The sequence below is a fragment of the Psammomys obesus genome, unplaced genomic scaffold (genome assembly GCF_907164565.1).
Source record: "Psammomys obesus unplaced genomic scaffold, mPsaObe1.curated_primary_1811, whole genome shotgun sequence".
Taxonomy (NCBI): Eukaryota; Metazoa; Chordata; class Mammalia; order Rodentia; family Muridae; genus Psammomys; species Psammomys obesus.
The window spans coordinates 10,514,042-10,533,271 of record NW_026585504.1 but is presented as its reverse complement, the minus strand read 5'-3'; the positions used below and the strand labels follow the sequence as shown (position 1 = coordinate 10,533,271).

Sequence of the window (19,230 nt, the reverse complement as noted above, 5' to 3'; positions counted from 1 at the left end):
TTTGATTGGGTTTTGCTGCTTTTGGAGACAAGGTTGCCCTGTACAGCTCAGCCTGACCCTGAATTCCTGACTCCACAGCATGCTGGGATTAATGGACTGACTCCTGTGGCCAGGGTTGCTTTGCTGGTCACTCTGTGATCTGGCCTCTGAGTACATCAGCAACTTCATGAAATCTTACCAATGCCATTTCAAAGAAAGCTGTGAAGAAGAATCTAAACTTGAACAAATTCAAATTTTACCATCTTCCAATAAGGCAGAAAATGATGCCAGAGACAGGGAGCAAATTCAGACCCACACCTGGCAGAGAGGAAACAGGAGAAGGAGCCCCCAGCTCTGGAACTAGGGCAGTGTGTGTTGGTTGTTCGGTTGTTCTTTTCTTGCGAATATCCCCAACAGAGAGATGGGTCCCACACTGTGGACAACCATTAGTTACAGCACTGAGGCTATGGGGACCCGTAAAGGGGAAAATGGCTGTAAGCGTGTACTCAGAGATGGACTGTGGTAGCTTTCTCCCAACCCCGGCAGCGGCACTTTACAAAACACTCACACAGCATAGGCCAGTGAGCTTCCTGTGGCTCCTCAGAGTGTGAAGGCTTCTGGCTATCACTGTCTTCAAAAGAATAAGGAGAGCTTCTGTCTATGCCTGTAAATTCGTTTTCAAAAATACTTGTTTTTGGTTGCTAGTGATGGTGGCACATACCTGTAATTTCAGCAGTCATGAAGCAGAGGCATGGGAACCTCTGAAAGTTGAAAGCCTGAGCTACAGTAGTCTCTCTCTCTCTCTCTTTCACACACACACACACACACACACACACACTTGGATTTGAGGCTCCAAAATGAACCCTGGTTTATCTCTCCCAAAGTTTGCTGTACAAACTTTATTCCATTTTAAAAGATCTGTTTCCCACCCTGGCCTCCCAGAAAACATTTTAGAAACTGCTTCCAAATAACCTCTCCCTTTTCTGCTTTCTTTGCTGATGTCTGTGTTAACTAACCCAGAATCCCAGTCATGGGATACAAAGGCGCCTACGTTTGCTGCATGTTGTTGCTTTATTCACAAAGATCTTTTCTGTCCTGAGACTGAGACCCGGAAATTAACTGTAACACTGTCAAGGATGAGTGGACTCTCCCTGACTTTTGCCTTAGCCACACCCCGAGCCCAAGGCACTGACTGTAGAAAGGCAGAGGGGACAGGGAGGGAATCTCTCCCAGGGTCTAGAGTGCCAGGCTGCCGCAGCCTGTCCACCCAGCCAGCTTCTCTGCACAGGCATTTTGAAGCTGGGGTGGACACTGAAGGGAAGAGGAGGGGAGGAAAGCGGTGAGGAGGGGAAGGGAGGGGAGAGAAATAGGGAGAGAGAGAGAGAGAGAGCGAGAGAGAGCCTGACCACAGCATCAACAGTGGCCACTTTGTTTATTGATTCTCCACGGGAGGGGGAAAGGGCGAGTGGGCTGATGTAAGCGAATGAGAATGCAGCTGAAGGTTTAGCGTTGAGTCTGCAAAACCCCGCCCACGCCAGAAGACCAAAAAAAGAAATTTTGCCCATCTCCACAAAGTCCAAGCTAATCGTCCAGACAAAGACGACAAAGCCATCTTTCTTTATGGGCTCTGACCACTGCAGGACTTGAGTTAGATTTTTCTTTCTCTGTGTCTTCAGCCTTTAAACAGTTGTCCTCCTCTGGAAGCCATGTTGCCCAGCAGTCCCACCCCACCCCCACCCCCCCACCCCCGTCCACCCCCTTTCAAGTTTGGAAGACAGGGGCACAACCAGGGACACCGCAGCACATCTCACGGGGAGGTGGAGGGTTTGCTGGAGGGCAAACCTCTTGCAGAGCGCAAGTGCAGGTCTTCAGTAAATAAGAAAGCCAGAAAACAAGTAAGGGGGGGCTCAGGTAAAGGGCCCAGTGGGAATCATTTGAGATTCCTCACCACCCCCACCCAGCAGAGAGAGACTGTGTGTGCCCCTCCCTCCGCCCCTGCACCTCAGTTTTGTCTGGGCAAACAGGCGTGAGATTCAAATTTCAGTCATAGTAAGAGCCTTTCCAGGTTGTTGTCCAAATCGAAGCGCCTGTCATCCCCCGGGGCATTCCCTGGCTTCGCACCGCCTACGTGAATCCTTAAACGGGGCCTGGTTGTCAACCCACAGCAGGTCATCGAGACACTCCACATCCTCCTGACGCTGCCGGGATCACCCCGGAGAAACGGAAGATCTTTTCCTACGAAACATCGAGACTGGGTGACCTACATGTTCAACTTTGTTCGGCTTGGTGAAAGGAAAGGCAGGCTGTGAAAGCCCTCAGATGGGGTGCTTTAGAGCGGGGCTCGCCTTCGCCGTGATAAGAACACAATGGGCGCAGTCAGGGCCCACAGACGGGGAACAGTAGCCGGCTTCGCACGCCCTCCGTCCTGTTATCCAGGGCCATCGCCAGCACCCAAGGAAGGGACACCCAGCTCTTAAAATATATCCTTTCACTTTAGAAACTGGCCTCTCTGGTCCCAGAGCAGTTAAATAAAGCCTTTCAGTGCGCCCAGCCTTTACCCTCACGCTGACTTATCACTCCGCTCTGTCCACTTGAATTGAATTATGCTTAAACTCTGACCCAGCTCATTGTAGATGGGTTGTTCTGTCTACTCTGAGCTTTTTCTTTGGCGCAGAGGCAAATGCAGACCCATGAATCACGCTAGAACCCCACGGAAAATCATTCTCTCTTAAGTATCCCATTTCCCCGAGTCTCTCAGACTAAGAGGTGGTATGACTTCTGGTACCCCTTCACCATGATTTCTTGTAAGACAGTCATATGGTTCAATGTTTGAACACCTACCCCGACAAACTGAGGGCTCACAGGGTTTGCAAATGGTTAAGCCTTGTGAGAATGGAAATACAGAATAGGATTGGTTCAAACACAAAATTATCAATCCCGAGGAGTTTGTCTTTATTTTGGGGTATGCTGGGCTTCCTTAAAACAACTCTGCTTTACATAAAACATTTTTTTAAATTTTAATTATTTATATATTTCATGTACGTTGATGTTCTGCCTGCTTGTCCGTGTGTGTGAGGGTGTCAGGTCCTCTAGAACTGGAGTTACAGACAGTTGTAAACTGCCGTGTGGGTGCTGGGATTTGAACTCAGAATGTTTGGAAGAACAACCAAAACCTCTTAACCACTGAGCCATCTCTCCAGCCCCATAAAATGTTTAAAGTACTGTAAACCTTTGGTTTTTGGAGTTGAAGACTGTACTGTGTGATTGTTGACATCATGTTTCTTGGGCTCCAGGCATATCAGTGCCTGGGAGAAAGTGAGTGAGAGAGCACTGGCCTTGACCATGGAAGGCACAGGTTTGAGTCCTAGCTCCCTGCAGAGAGGGAGGGAGGCGAGAGCTTATTTTTTTCAAAAGGCAGGGCCAGCTAATTCAGTCATCCACTTTATTTGCCCCAGTTCATTCTAAATGAGGAGTACGTGCTTCTGAAAAAGTTAGGCCTACCTTCAAAGAAGGAAGATTTGGCTCCATTTAACCTTGCTTTGGACGGTTTGCCGTAGAGATGCCTGTAACATTTAGAGACGGCAACCGATGGGTTGAATGCGTCGCTTCCGTTGCATCTTTCCGTTTAAAGAATGAGCTCTCCTTGGGAGCACCATCGTCTCCCGGAAAGGAGGTGCTAGCTGGCCTGCCTGGTTAGGTCCACGATGGTAAATGGCGGGAGAACAACCCTGACCTGCTAAGAAGTATGGTAGCCCTTCGGGTAAGCCTCGACCTAGCTGAGAGGGTCTGAGCAGCCCGCTAGTAGCTGGTTCACACGCAGGTGTCAGGAGCTGTTCTTAGAGTTATTGGCGTTGCACAGCTGGGCTGGGGCCTAGCAACCTGCAGCCTAACAAGCTGTACGAGTGACATCTAAGCACAGCTCACGGGCCAGGATTGCACCAGATGAATCCTTCCTCTTGGCCACACTGCACGGGGGGGTTGGGTTCTGCTCTACAGCTTTGACCAGATGGTTCTATTTGTGGATGTGAAGGAACTAGGGTACCGGTTTCTATGGGCTTCAGTAGGGAGGGCTGGACTGCCTGTACGTTTAATGATAGTCCATCTCGGAGAAAATCCATTTTCAACTTAGTCACCCTATACACTAGGATTGATATTTTGGCATGATCCTCCCCCTTGCTTTTCCCAGCCTGCTCAGACAGAAGGATATTTTTTCAGGTCTGAACCTCTTTGGCCTCATTCCCCTTTCACACACAGGTGGTGAGAGTGACCTGAATTCTGTCTTTTTCCTTAGCAGCCTGGGGGCAAGAGGCCTCCATCTGCCCCTCCACATGCTCACAAGCACTTAGCCCTGTTTCTTGGCCTTGGCCACAGAGAACAGAAACACCAGAAAGTGTCAGCATCCGTTGCAAACAAAATCTCACCTCCAGGTGTTCTGATTTAATTAGCACAGGCTAGGCCTTGGGGGCCTGTGGAGGTTTTGTTTGTCTTTTTGTATCTAGACAGGGTCTTATGTAGCCAAGGCTGCCTCAAACTTGCTATAGCTGAGGATAGACTTGAATTCCTAATGCTCTTGCCTCTGTTTCTCAATGATGGATCTACAAGTTGTCAACCCTCTTCCAAGCCTCCTCAAGCCTTAGCCGAAGAGAATTCAAAGGCAGCAGTCTGCAAAACTTTTCTTAAAAAAAGTTCAGATCGTGACTATTTTAGGCTTCTCAAGCCATGCAGACTGTCACAATTCTGCTATTGTGGCAATATAGAAATAGTATGAAGGCATAAACAACGTGTAAACAAACAGGCATGGTCGTAATACCAAGAGCACTCACTGACACTGCTAGTTAAATTTAATCTCTACACAGCACAGAATAATTTTCTTTTGATTCCTTTTCAACTTGAAAGCATCCAACGCACTCTGGGCTGACAAGATGACAACCTAAAAAGAGCAGGAGGTTGAATTTAGTCCTCAAAGGTCAGAAGAGAATGTCGGAGAGTGAGACTCCTTGGAACCGTAACTAGGGGTGGTTTTGAGCCACTGTGTGGGTTCTGGGAACCAAACCCAGGTCCTCTACTTGACCACCAAACCATCTCTCCGTTTTCCATTCTGTTTCTTTTGTGTGCCTTGACAGAGAAGGAAACCTTCCTCTTTTATTGGAGACAGGAGAGAGGGGGAGGATGGAGAGAGTCTTTAGTATCAACTAACCGTCATTAAACTATACCACATGCACCTGTTCAGAAATAAGGACTTTCTGTGTGACACATGATCTAACTGGAGACCTCACTTTCCAATCACTGAATGGGTGTCCTCAGCCTCCGAGCGTCAAAGTGTGGGCATCACAAAGGACCTTAGACATTCAAAGGCTGGATCAAAATGTCTAGGACCCTGCTCCAACATCCTGTTTCTAACAAGCTCTTTTATGATATTTGAGAATGCCTTTCCCCAGGCGGTGGTGGTGGTGCTCGCCTTTAATCCCAGAGCTCAAAAGGCAGAGGCAGACAGATCTCTGAGTTCGAGGCCAGCCTGGATGTGTGTCTAAGGCTATTTATTTTTCCTTCTCTTTAGCCGATATCAGAAGAGAACACGAACTATTGTCAGCAGCAGATCTACAAGCCTTGTGAAGGTGTTTCAGAGAGAGCTCACACTTGAGGAAGGAGTTTGACAGTGGAAAGCCAGGCCCAATTCCACCAGAGGATTAAATGTCCTCTTTGTCACTTCTGCTTTTAACATTTTCCTAAGATTTGTCCCTTAAAAATTTTCTCCCCTGGAGGTGAAGAGCTGAAAAGGTGCCAGGCCTGGTTTCCACTCCTACCATTGATGGACATGGGAGCTGACCTTTGGAAAGTCCTTACGGCCTCTAAGCCTGAGTATTCACCAGGGTCACATGAAACACAGTGACATTTAGCTTGTGAATGTTACAGTTTGTATGACAAAAGTGCCGATTAACACTACCTACTAGTAAATAATAAACTTCTGGCCACGGCTTGATAACTGGACACCACGTCTGGTCCCTTCACACAGAAAGAAATTGGGGCACGGCCTGCTGCTGTGGCTGAGAAGTCACTCTGCCGCTCACAGCATCCTTTCCAGACCTCAAGCCAGTCAAAACCAGACTGGGGGCCTGCGGTGCACCGATTCCTTTCCTTTGTGCGGAAATGCGTACGCATGGTACCAACAGGCCAAATGAGGTGTCGATCAGCCAAGGACCCGAGCAATTTCCCAAAGGATCTTCAGTCTATAATCCTGGCCCACTTCAAGAGTCCAGTTTTAGTTTCCCTTTGTCTTTTTGGCCTTTTTGTAATCGTAAATGATCACAGAGTTTTGAGGAACTCCAGAGTCACCTAAGATCGGAGCACTAGGACCAAGAGGTAATAAATATTTACTGATAGTTTGAATGAAAATGGCTCCCATAGGGTCACGCATTTGAATGCTTGGTCCCTCGCTGGCGGACCGGTTTGGAAGGATTAGGAGGTGTGGCCTTCATGGAGGAGTTTTGTCATTGGGATTGGGCTGGGAGGTTTCAGAAGCTCACACTGTGAGCATACAGGCCATTCGGCTGGCCTGGCTTCAGGGTCCTACCAATTGCTTACCCGCCACCACATCATCTTTACCTACCATAACACATACCAGGCCCGACGTCTCACTCTCTGCCTCCAACTTGCAGATCAAACATAAGCTCTCAGCTACTCCTCCAGTGTCATGCCTGTCTGCCCTGTTGCCATGCGCCCTGCCATGGTCATGGGCTCACTGTCTGAAACTGTGAGCGAGCCCCCACCTGCCCAATCAAACGTTCGCTTTTGTAAGTTTCCTTGCTCCTGGTGTCTCTTCACAGCCGTAGAAAAGTCACTAGGACAGCCATCAACTATGTGGGCGTGTCCCCACACTAAGGGAGCGCCCTCCAACCCGAGGAGAATGGATAATGAAGCGCCCTGATAGCTCCAAATGGAGCTCGGAGAGCTGTCCATGTGCCTCAGCAACTAGACGTGTGCTTTGCATGTCCAGATCCAGGAGTTCGATCCACGACAAAACTCACACAGAGAGTGGTTCCTGAAGAGCTGACTTTACTGTCCCACTGAGGTCAAAGCAGCAGTTCTGGAGACATGGAACTGAACTTGCAGACTCACTGTCCTAGAACACTAGTGGAGAACAGAAAACGAGTGGTGACGGTTCCTTCTCAGTTATAATCCCTGCTTGCTTGCTTAGGACCCAAAACACCCAAACAGCCTGCTTAACTCTCTACGCTTAAAGATCCCGGCCCCTCTCCTCATAGATTAGGATAGGGCAGATAAACCCTTATGTGCAGCCTGTTGCTACCAGCTAGAGAAAACAAATCTTAATCCGACACCTCCGAAGGGATCGCTCATCATCCATTCTTTGACAGCTCTCCATTTCCCCTCATAGAACCTCTTTAATTGATGCCTTTATTGTGAGCTTCCTGGCTGTTCCCTGAGCCCCAAAGTAGGCTGATCCTGAGCTGTTGGCTTAGCACAGCTAGTTTCACTCTCAAACATGAATTACAAATGCAGGGTGCTAAATACAGGGAGAGGGCAGGACAGTGAGGCAAAGGAGCTAGAGGCCTACACTGCGGAGTTACTACAATGAACCAAATGTGGTGTGGTGCTCTGGATGAGAGGGACCCTCATGGGCTCATATATTTGAATGCTTGGTCCATAGCTGGTAGAACTATTTGGGAAGAACTGGCAGGAAGGCGTGGCTTGTTGGAGGAGGTGTGTCATTGGGGGTTGGCTTTGAGGTTTCAAAAGCTCATGCCAGGCCCAGTCTCACTCTCTCTGGGGGATAAATTTGGGCTAAGATATGAACCCTCAGCTATTATTCCTTTTGGCTTACTATCTTGCTCCCTGTCATGATGTGCGGCAGGCTGTGCCCAACCTCTTTCTGAGTGAAGGGACCAGATGTGGTGTCCAGTTAGGGGCCAGAAGTTTATTATTTATTAATAGGTAATATTATCAGCACTTTCGTCATATCAACTGTAACATTCACAAGCTAAATGTCACTGTGTATCGTGTGACCCACGTGAATACCAGGTCTGGTGACTCCAGCTCTTCACCTCCAAGGGAGAAACTCTAAGCAAGCCCCCAGTTAAATGCTTTCTTTTATGAGTTGCCTTGGTCATGGTGTCTCTTCATAGCAATAGAGCAAAAACTGAGCCACCTGGCCGCTGTCATTTCCTTTAAGCCCAGAAAACCAAGTTTTGTTCTTTACGAGGAAAGCCAAGCCTTGTGTCCCCACCCCGACCTCATCCCCCAAATCCCAGATCTACCTCCTTGGTTTACTCTGATGCATCTGTTCCTCCTTCACTGCCAGGAAGGTTCCCATCTGGACCTGTGTGCTGAGGCACCCTGCAGAGACTGAAGATTATTCTTCATTAACCATTATGTGGATAGTTAATCCAGGGAAGGGAGCTGGACTTCATGTATTAATGAGTTGATTTCCAATTTGTCTCTGTGCTTTTTCATTTGGGACAACCTGAGGTCTTTTGCTGGACTTTGTTTTTAAAATTGGGGGGGGGGCATTTTCATGTCGGACAGTAAATGATCGTACCATCTGCCACGTGTTTTTCACTTTCCCTTTCTCTCTTTTCTATTTGCTTCTGATTTGCAGATATTTCGAAGACAAATGTGACTGTGTGGTTTTGCTTTCTTAAAAATCTTCTTTCTCTGTACAAGCAGGAAGTACCCGCCTCCTTGCCTTTTCACATGAATCTTTTCTGCTAACAACTGAGGTCAGGGCCAGCATCAGGGCTGGAGGCTGGGATAAGAAAGATGAGAGCAGGAATGGAGAGATGTCTCAGTGGTTAAGCACAATGGCTACTCTTTCAAAGGACTCCGGTTCAATTCCCAGCCCCCACACGGTGGTTCACAGCTCTCTGCAACTCCAGTCCCAGGGATCTGATCCCTTCTACTGGTCTCCACCAGTACCAGGCATTGCACATGGTATACAAACACAGACATTGAGACAAAGAAAAGCAAGGAAAGAAGGCAAAAATAAAGAAGGGAGAAGAGTAAGCATTTGAGACCCAAGGTGGAAGACATGCTACAGAGAAGGTGAACAATTTTCTTATTCTGAGAATGAGAGAAATGAACCCTATGCTCGGGGGCTTGACACAACTTCATGATACCCACTTGACTGGTTGTGCTGGTCTAATGTCCCTGGGAGAAAGGGAACAAAATGAAAGATTCTGGACTCAGATAAAATATTTCTATCCAAATAATACACAGAGGGTGGACGTATTGTCCTATACTGCCGCCCAAGCTTACATCCACATGATGACTGGCTCAATAAAACCTGCACTTTCAGAGGAAAATTAAAACAAAAAATGGCATTACTTTCAGTAATATGTAAGCTCTTCAGGGGGAAAAATATAAAAATATTTTTTTTACATAGGGTCTCACTATGTAGACCAGGCTGGCCTCAAACTCACAGATTGGCTTGCCTCCTCAGTGCTGGTATTAAGAAGTTTGTTATTGTTGTTGTTGATGATGGTGGTGGTGGTGGTAGTGGTTTCCTTCCTTCTGTTTTGTTTTATTTTGAATGGTTGGTTGGTTGGTTGGTTGGTTGGTTGGTTGGTTGGTTGGTTTTTTTATTGTTGTTGTTTGGTTTGGTTTAGTTTAGTAGTGCTGGGAATCAAATACTTGTACATATTAAACCAAATAGTAATCAACCCTTAGAATATATATATATATATATATATATATTCTAAGGGTTGATTACTATTACAATCTATTCTATTATATATATATATATATATATAGAATAGAATAGATTGTTTAAATAGAATAGATTCTATTTCATATATATTCTATATATATTTTAATATATTGATATATTAAATATATTGATATATTTAATAAATATAAATATATTTATATATTAAATATATATTTAATATATATTTTAATATATTGAATATATATTTTAAAATAATGTATGGCTAGTAAGTAAGATTATAAACACTGCTGTTCAGAGCAAACTAGCAAAACAACTCAAAAACTTTTCAAACACTTAAGCTATTTGATCTAGTTGAGACTACATAGACAGAAAGCAGAGAACGTGGCAGACACTGGGGGGTACAGAGGAAGCAAGTGGGGAGTTAGTGTTTAACGGGTACAGGATGTTAGTCTGAGGAATACATTCTGGGAGTGGATGTTGGCAATGGTTATATAATAGTGGGAATCAACATACATTTCCTGAACTTAAAAAATGGTTAAAATAGTAAATCTGTTTTATATATTTGACCACAATTTTAAAACAAACAAACAAAAAAAAAAAAAAAACAAAAACAAAAACAAAAACGGAGCGCCAGGAAAATGTTCAGTGTGGTAGAGATATTATCCGATGCTGTTTATATTTTTGAAATCTCGTGCGTAGAGGTGAAAGCTGGAGTGATATTCTGACGCAAAATGACAGCAGATATCAGCTCTGAGTGGAACTGTGAGCAGACTCTTCTTTCATGAGCTTCTGAACGTTCTCATAGCTTTTTGGTATCTAGGAAACAAAGTCTGCAGGCGCCCTGCATCTGTCTCCTGAGCACTGTTGGTGGAGCAATGGTACCGGTTGTTGCCTGCAAGCACGCTGTGCAGTGACTTCCCTTTAGGAGTCTGTTTCCACCTTGAATGTTAAGTTCTGCATGGGCAGGGCCCAGAGTGCTCACGCAGTGTCGGGTACTTGATGATCCCTTGACAAATCCTCAGGTGAACGAGTGGGTCTGTGCGTAAACGGGTGGATGAACACAAAGTGAGTTCTTGCTGTCTCAGTCTCGGGCTCCTTCTCTAACAAACAGTGCAACTGAGAAGTGTGTAAATGATGCGAGTTTATCTCTTGTGGTCCTGGAAGCTGGGAAGTCCCAGGTGAAGGCACTGCAGCCTCCCTGTGTGGCGACGTCTCCTGGGTAGAAGAGAGCCCCTTGCTACCTCCTCCCACACAGAAGAAGCGGCCAGCCGCTCCCTGTACCTCTCTGAAAAGGGCACTGGTTCCGCTTACAAGAAGAGCTCTGTCTTTGTGTCTTCAGCAGCTCTAGAAGGCATCAGATCGGATCACCCTCGCACCATCGAATAAGCGTCAGCGTATCAATGGGGCATTCAGAGCGCGGCTCTCGGAACAGTTGGCATTTTTTTAATCCTGTGCACCCGACCCAGGCACCTAGAATCAACCCTCTTCCTGGCGTCGGTAGGGAGGTTTACAGGAAGGGGTTTTCTCGGGCAGGATTGTTGAAATGAAGGTTAACAGGGTGGGAGGCAGTCTAGAACCCGTGTCCTTTCGAGGATGGCACAAAGGCTGTAATGTGAAAGGTGGGGTACAAAAGAGAACTGCTGTGGCTTCCTCCAGACACTGGAACTGCAGCCAGGTAGAAAGACACATTTAGTCAATAAACACCCGCCAAACTCCTCAGTCCGGGGACTGAGGTAGGTGTCATGGACACAAGCCTATGTCATTTGTTTAGCATCTCGTAAAAGATGATAAGATCTTCTTGATGCCACTGGCTTCTGTGTTTTGTGCATTGATATGCTTGTTGCAGCACCTAAGAGAGTAGACATCTCTGCGCGCGTCTCCCGTTTATTTTTGCGTCCTCTGACATTCCTGCAGTTATGACTACTAAGCAAGGTTCTAAAAGGGATGCCATCGATGAGTCAGGAGAAACTCGGAAAGGCAGAATTGAACGCTTCTGAAGACAGAGTCCAACTCTGCAGCCCCTAGACTGCATTTCCTGGAACCCAGGGGGATACATGGGCTCATTTTAGTATATCAAAAACCTATTCCGGTCTAAATAACCTCAGGTCATTTTGAGATAAGGTTGTTTGTTTTTTTTAAACCACAGCACAGGAATTAACACATTATTGTATACTGGGAGTCTCCTAGCTAGGGAGAAGCTCTTTTTATTCTCGGGCTTCTGGATAACAGGACACTCCTACGTCTAGAACTGCATGAGGTGAGCACCAGGGAAGGTCACTCTTGCTCCGTAATGAGAACGTTTACCTTGAAGCAGGTGGCCCCCAGTCACAGGTCCAGATGGGAGCTGTGGCAAGCCTCTGACGTTCACTTGGCTCCCTGTACAACAGGGCCCCGGCATTCACTCTGAACCATCGATCAAGCCTCTCCCCTCACCTCATCCTTCCCACCACAGCTTTCCTGGAAGTTGGTGTCTCTTGTCTCTCTTTCCATCCTTGATTTAAAGTTGAGCCTAACAAAGCAGGCCTTGCGCTGGTGGTCCGGACTTGAGCCCTGCGTTACAAGGACTCTGGTTTCTCATACTAAGCTACGTGGGGTGACGGGTGACTCCGGGTAGAGGTTCACCCATTTCATTGTACAAAATGGAGGGCTACCCGGACAGGTTCTCATGTCAAGGACCAAATGAATGGAGTGTCCTGGACTTTATAACATCAAAAATTCTTGCTTGATCTTATTTTGAGCAACCTCTTTGATGTGTTGGAGACTTGTGTGTTTGTGTGTTTGTTTGTTTGTTTGTTTGTTTTTCAAGACAGGGTTCCTCTGTCTAACCTTGGCTGTCCTTGGACTCACTTTATAGACCAGGCTGGCCTCGAACTCACAGAGATTCGCCTGCCTCTGCCTCCCTGAGTGCTGGGATTACAGGTGTGCGCCACTGCATCCGGCTATGTTGGAGACTCTTAATGCCTTATTTCTAGGCACACTTTTAAATGTTTTGGTACCTGGAAAAACAGTTATTTGTGTAGACTGAACCGTCGAAAATCCTTGTAACACGAACGCATTTCCACACAGGTCTGAAGCTTTCACACAATGAGGTAAAGCCAGTCACACAAGTTTCGTGGGGCACGTCTCCTGTCTAGCCACATTGGTGACTTTGGAGACGTCCTAAGAGACCCTCGGGAGACTTGAAACTCCAGCCCCTCAGAGTCCCTCCAGTTTCACTCTCCTACCTTGTAACTTGGGTTCTCCTTCCAAAATCCAGCGACCTCATTGACTGCAGCACTTCGATGCAGCCCATGTACTAGAAGAAAAGGAAAGACGAGGTAGAATACGACCAGCACAACGCAATCTCTGAGCTACACAGTGACTTCCCGGGCAGCGCCCACGACATCTCCCAAGAGCAGCTATGGGAATGCACATCGCCTGTGTCAGTGTTTCTGACCACCAGTGGGCAAAGACGCCCCTTTGGCTGCAAAACCTCGACTAAGTGCAATGTAAATACAGTCTCCAGGGTTGGGAATGCAGGAGGCAGGGACGACGTTGGGCTCCGAGGTTGGAAGTGTGCATCTGAGGTCTTCACATTGTGTGTGGCACAGGCTCACCCACTGGCTTTGCCCCATCTCCACTTTAAAACCCCAGCTAGTGGCCCAAACTTGGCTTTTGTCCCAGGGGAAAAATGAAAATACAGGGGTTGGAGAGATGGCTTGGGGGTTAAGAGCACTGGCTGTTCTTCCCATGGTCCTGAGTTCAGTTCCCAGCAACCAATGGTTATGGTGGCATACAACCATTCTGGTGCCCTCTTCTAGTTTGCATGCACACATGCAGGCAGAACACTGCATAAATAATAAATAGATAGATAGATAGATAGATAGATAGATAGATAGATAGATAAAATGAAAATACAGTTAGAATTATTGCAAAAGCTAAATTATTTCAAATATAGAATGCTTTTTAGGACAATGCCTAGTAAGCATAACTGCACAAATGTCAGAGTTAGCAACGATAAATAGGAGATGAATAACACGGGACTCTCCAGTCTCCTAAGCACTGGAACAAGCATGAAAATGCACAAAAGACAGAATTTACTGACATTTAGAAGGTCTTACCATCTTTTGGAAGATCACTGTAATTCAAACGAAAAAAAAAAAAATCTCGCCCCAAAACAATGCTTGGTAAGTTTAGCTTGAACAGGGAGTATTGGAATAGGAGTTGTGACTTTTAAAATGAAGAGAGCCAAATCAGGGATGTGGGTAAAGGGGCTTACATCAGTGTGAAGGCGGCTGGCTCATGGTGAGAGTATGCAATAGGATGTTCCCTGAGAGGGGAAAGTAACGCCAGCCCACTTGGAGGAGGGATGGTGGCAATGAGGAGGAGAAGACAAATTTAAGTGACATCACAGAAAGAAATGCCACAGGGTTCAGCAGTTAATTCAGCTACATAGAGTAAAAGAGTGAGCCAAGGATGGCTCAGCCGCTTCCAGCCGGGGCACAGGGGAACCTGGAGTGCCATTAACAGGACCAGGAGGGACAGGAAAAGAAGGTTATGAATTGCTTTGGAGCCCACTGACTGCAAGACATCAGTTGGGGGAGCCAGGAAGTAACGGGCTGACAGCTGAAAATTGAAGTCAGCATCCCCAAGAGGACAGAGCAGGACAAAGGAGAGGGAGGGACAAGGGGGGGGGGCGGCGGCACAGTCACAGCTTTCTAAGCATCTCTGCAGGTAAAGCCGTGGGATCCTCCTGCAGAGCAGCAACTGACTCTGGAGAGTGCTACACTGAAAATTGCCTTGGAAAGGTTATGAGTGCCAAGTGGTGTGAATGAAAGGGCTCTCGGGTCCTCAGAAATGAGATGCTTCCTGTTTGGCTGTCCTTTGGAAGCTATCCAGCCTCTCCAGCCTCCCTTGGTGATGGGGAGATGGGGGGGGAACGCTCTCCAGATCCTTTCTTGGTAATATTTCTGAATGGATTCTATAGATGCCTCACCCCAAAACCAGGTTGGCTTTCAGTTGCTGCCATAAGTCTGGTGTTGGGGAGACATCTTCAGCCAGATGCCCCAGTTTTACTCCTCATGGGGTCTCGATACCAACACACACACACACACACACACACACACACCATCTGTATACTTCCTAAGGCTCAGGCACTGCAGGGAAATAAAATGTCTGCAGCCTGGGACTGATCGACGCGTAAGACTGACTAGAAGAAGGAGGGTTGGTGGAGGGCTCTGTCGGGAAGCATGTTTCAGAACCGTGGTGAAGGAGGATGCCAGAGCCCACGCGCCACAGTGAGGCAGATGGAAAGGACTGCCTGAGATTCCTCTCCACCCTCCTCGCCCTGGAACCCAATTCATTCATTCCATTGCCTACACGCCAGTCTTGGGAAGAACATCATCTACACACAAGTTGGGGGACAGGCCTGGGCTACACTTCCTATTCTCCAAGAGACCTACCTGGTGCTGAGGTGGTGCCTTCCCTGACAGTTATAAATCACTAACTCAACACTGACCTATCTGTACATCCTGAAAAGTGACAGGCACTACATTTTCTAACTATATGCTCTAACACAGGGATTTCTAAAAAGAATAAAAATATATTAATAACTTACCCTCACTGCTTAAATCTCTTCATATCTATTACCAAAACAAAGCCATTAGTATCAATGCCTAGACCTTGCTTTTTCTTTCCTTCCCTTACTAGGTGCCTCATTCTCATACTTTAATATCATGTTGGCCTCCATCCTTGTCCTTAAATCTACCCAGCTCTTCCCAATGGCAGGGCTTCTCATCTGCCATTCTCCATGACTAACCCATCTCTCTTCACTCTACAGGTCTAATTCTTCTTCATCCTGCAGGTTTTCATTAACATGGAATGTCCTTAGGTCATCCCCTGCTACTCATGAGCACAACTCTTACCTGTCTCTTCCATGCCACTGAGTACCAGGTTTATCTATCAGTTTGCTTGCTTATTTTCTTGGCTGTAAGCACTGTACAAAGAAGGGCCTGGGACTGTACCCAGAACCCAACAGTACCCAGCAAACACTGAAAAGAAAAGAAAGAAAGGAAAGATGGAAGGAAGGAAGAAAGGAAGGAGGAAGGAAGTAAACCACTTCTGTTACTCTACAGTAAGCATCTGGTGCTCTGCTATATGTACTTTATTTATTTTATCTTTATTTTTTCTATTGTACCCCTAAAATGGGTAGAAAGAAGAGAAGTAGCAGGGGGAGATGAAGGTTTAGCAAAGTCTCTCCATCCTGTCCTAAAGGAAAATAGGAGCACCAAGGTCTCAGAAAAAGACGTGGGTCTCTTTTTCTGCTGCTATGATAAAATACCCCGACAAAAGCAGCTTAAGGGAGAAAGGTTGTATTTTGGCTCTCAGTTCAAGGGTATAGTATTGGTGGGAAAATCAAGACAGCAGGAGTTTGAAAGCACCTGATCACATTCATAGCGCAGAGAATGATAAATGATTGTGCCCAGCTTCCTTTGTCACATGTATGATATCTAGAATCCCAGCTAGGGAGAATGGGGCCACCCATGGTAGGCAGGTCTTCACATCTCAATGCTATCAAGATAACTGTACCTTCTGTCCCAACATGCCCAAAGGTCCACCTCACAGACAATTTAGATTCTATGACGTTGGTATCACTAATCATCACCAAAAAATAAATATATATATATACATGTCATAGGTGGGGATGTTTCCACTGGCAGGTGTCTGGATCTCTTGGCATTATGCTCCACAAGTAGAATATTTATTCCACTTCAGGCTCTGGAGACAACCATCCCAGACAGGTGAATTTGAGTGTAATGATGGAACCTGAGAGGAAAGGCAAGTCCACTGCATGTCTGAAGAGCAGGTGACAAAGAGCAAAGACGATCAGCTGGGACAGACATCCCAAGGCTAATGAGGTCCAAGACCCATGTGAGGGAGCATGTAAAATGAGAGCGATGGGATTCTCATCTCAGTGGGGATGGTTCACTAACGGAGGATTCAGGCCATCCATCAATAAGGCGAAGGGTTTAATAAGAAGAGGGAAGAAAGAGAGGCGGTCACCTCCAAGGCTCCCTTCTTAGCCACACACACTTTAGTTAACACCTCCTACCTGCTTCCTTCTAAGGTAGGCCCAGGCATTGTTATGGGAATGTAACAGCATGGTCTGGTACTTTGTATATTTGATTGTTAATTATTTTGCCCCCTGAAGTCTGCTTGCTGACCTTTAGGAGCAGGTGCTCACATACACCAAAATACCCTGATTGGCTAAATAAATGCCTACACACCTGGGGAGAGCGGAAGTAAGGTAGGTGTGGCCAAGGTTCTCTCAATTGGAGAGGATCGTGGGAAGAAGGAGGAGGGGACAGGTGCAGGAGGAGAAGAAGGAAGTGAGTTGTCACCATGGGATTGAAACCGTGTGGGCCTGGAGGAGTGAACTCTGAGAATCCCGTGGAGAGGACAGCACGGATGGAAAGCATGTGCAAGTATTTACGGGGATATTGTGTAGGAAGTAGCTCAGAGAGGAATGACTAAGACAAATGGCGTGGGATGTGGGATTGAGAAGTAACAGGTAGATTAGGGGGTAATATCTGCCCAGCCCCAAGTGAAATAAGGCTTACTTAAATACAACATGAGTCTGTGTCTTTCATTGACACAGTATTAGTTAGAAAATAATACTACCGCAATAATTACAGGCTTTTAGTAATAAATGTTATTAGGTAGTCATTTATATTCTCTACAACATGGGAATCCCTTCTCTGCAAGCGAACCTCCATGGCAATTCACACAGCCATCAGCGTTGGAGTGATGACACAGTCTCTCTCTGATACAACACAAGGTTCTAAAGAAAAGGAGCCACGCAGAGGTGGCCGTCAGTGAGGACAATTCCCTTCCAAAGCTGGGGACATGTGAAGGAAGCCACAATGGATTTTTGCCACTTCTAAGTCCCAGTGGAGCTGGGGAGAGAGCAGTACCTAAAAACAATCTGTTTCTTTGCTTAGGAACTTCTGAACCTCGTAAGTAAAGAGTTTCTGAATGGCGATGCCTGAGGGAGAAGTTTAGTTTATTAGGATAAACCAGAGATGACAATACCGCCCTTCGGTCATTAAACGCAGATCCATGTAACACCTAATTTCAGTTCCTAAAACAAGGGCAGCCTCCAAAAGAATGAGCTGGCTCTCTTTCTAGGGGTGAACCATCATTACCTCCGTCGGAATAGACAACAGAACACCTGAAGCCTAGTCAGAAGTGGTTGACTTCTTCTCATTCATTCATTCACTGAGGCGGACCCGCAGTTTACTCCAGAGCAGTGGTTCTCAACCTGTGGGTCGTGACCCCTTTAGGGTCACAGGTCAGATATCTCGTACATCAGATATTTGCATTACGATTCATAACCGTAGCAAAATGACAGTTATGAAGTAGCAACGAAATAATTCTATAGTTGGGGGTCCCCACAATGTGAGGAGCTGTATTAAAGGGTCGCAGCCACTGCGCTAGAGTCTGTGGCCTATTGCTGTGACTGCATGGCAGTAAAGGCAAGCAGGGAGGAGGCCCTTTATGGCTGCCACTCCTTTCCTTTGGCCTATCCAGATAAGGAACAGTGGTGTGATAGGCCTGTGATGGTGACTACTCGGTCAATGAAGGCAGAGTGAAAATGAATCCATATTTTCACGTATTGTCCCTTGTCTTCAGGGTTCTGGAGATGTGGGTCCCTTTGATGGGCCCTGAGAATCACTGAAACAGTAGGACTGGCTCTTTTTTTTCTAAGTAAGTCTGTAGTATTAGAATTAAAAAATAAATTAAAAGGCTTAATAATTTTTTTTTTCTTTCAGGGTCCAAAGCTTATTAACAAGAGTTAAGGACTTTTAACCATCAGCAAAGCCCCTTCTGTGATGGTTGGTTTTTGCCAACTTGACACAAACTGGTGTCACTTGGGGAAAGGGAGACTCGGTTGAGAAACTGCCTCCATTATATTAGCCCATGTGGGGGGTACATTTTCTTGATAAGTGATTTATATGGGAGGGCCCAGCCAATGTGGGCGGGGCCACCCCTGGGCAGGTGGGCATGGCTTATCTAAGAAAGCAGGCTGAGCAAGTCAGGAGAATGAGCCAGGAGGTAGGGTTCCTCTAAGGTTCCTGACTCAGTTCCTGTGTCCATGTTCCTGCCTCGAGTTCTTGCCCTGGATTTCTTCAACAATAGACTCTAAACTGTAAGCTAAAACAAACCCTTTCCCCGCCCAGGTTTGTACTGGTCATGGTGTTTTATCAAGGCAACAAATAAAAACGTAGGACACCATTTTTACAATAAACCACCCCTGAGCTCAGAGTAAGGAAAACTACTATGCTCATGTGAGAGAAATGTAAGTGATAGGCAGTTGGTAAGTGTGAAATAAGACAAAAAGGAAAACACTTCAGAAGGAAACACTAAAGACCGTCATCAAGTACCACACAAAGAGGCTGCCCTTGAGGCAGATACCCAACCAGAGCAGAGGCCACCATGCCAGCAAGAAGACACTGCAGGATTCTCCTGCCACCTTTAAATAATTTCTAGTCCTCCTCATTGGAAAACACACACACACACACACACACACA

General features: G+C 46.4%; 1 protein-coding gene across 1 annotated transcript in view; it reads right to left on the bottom strand.

Moving 5' to 3' along the window:
* Shc4 (SHC adaptor protein 4) overlaps positions 1-19,230 on the bottom strand; it is a 92,383-nt gene that overhangs the window by 52,103 nt on the left and 21,050 nt on the right. The window contains exon 2 of the mRNA XM_055620222.1: positions 12,886-12,956. Coding sequence (XP_055476197.1) covers positions 12,886-12,956 — 71 coding nt within the window. The remainder of the gene's footprint in view (positions 1-12,885; positions 12,957-19,230) is intronic.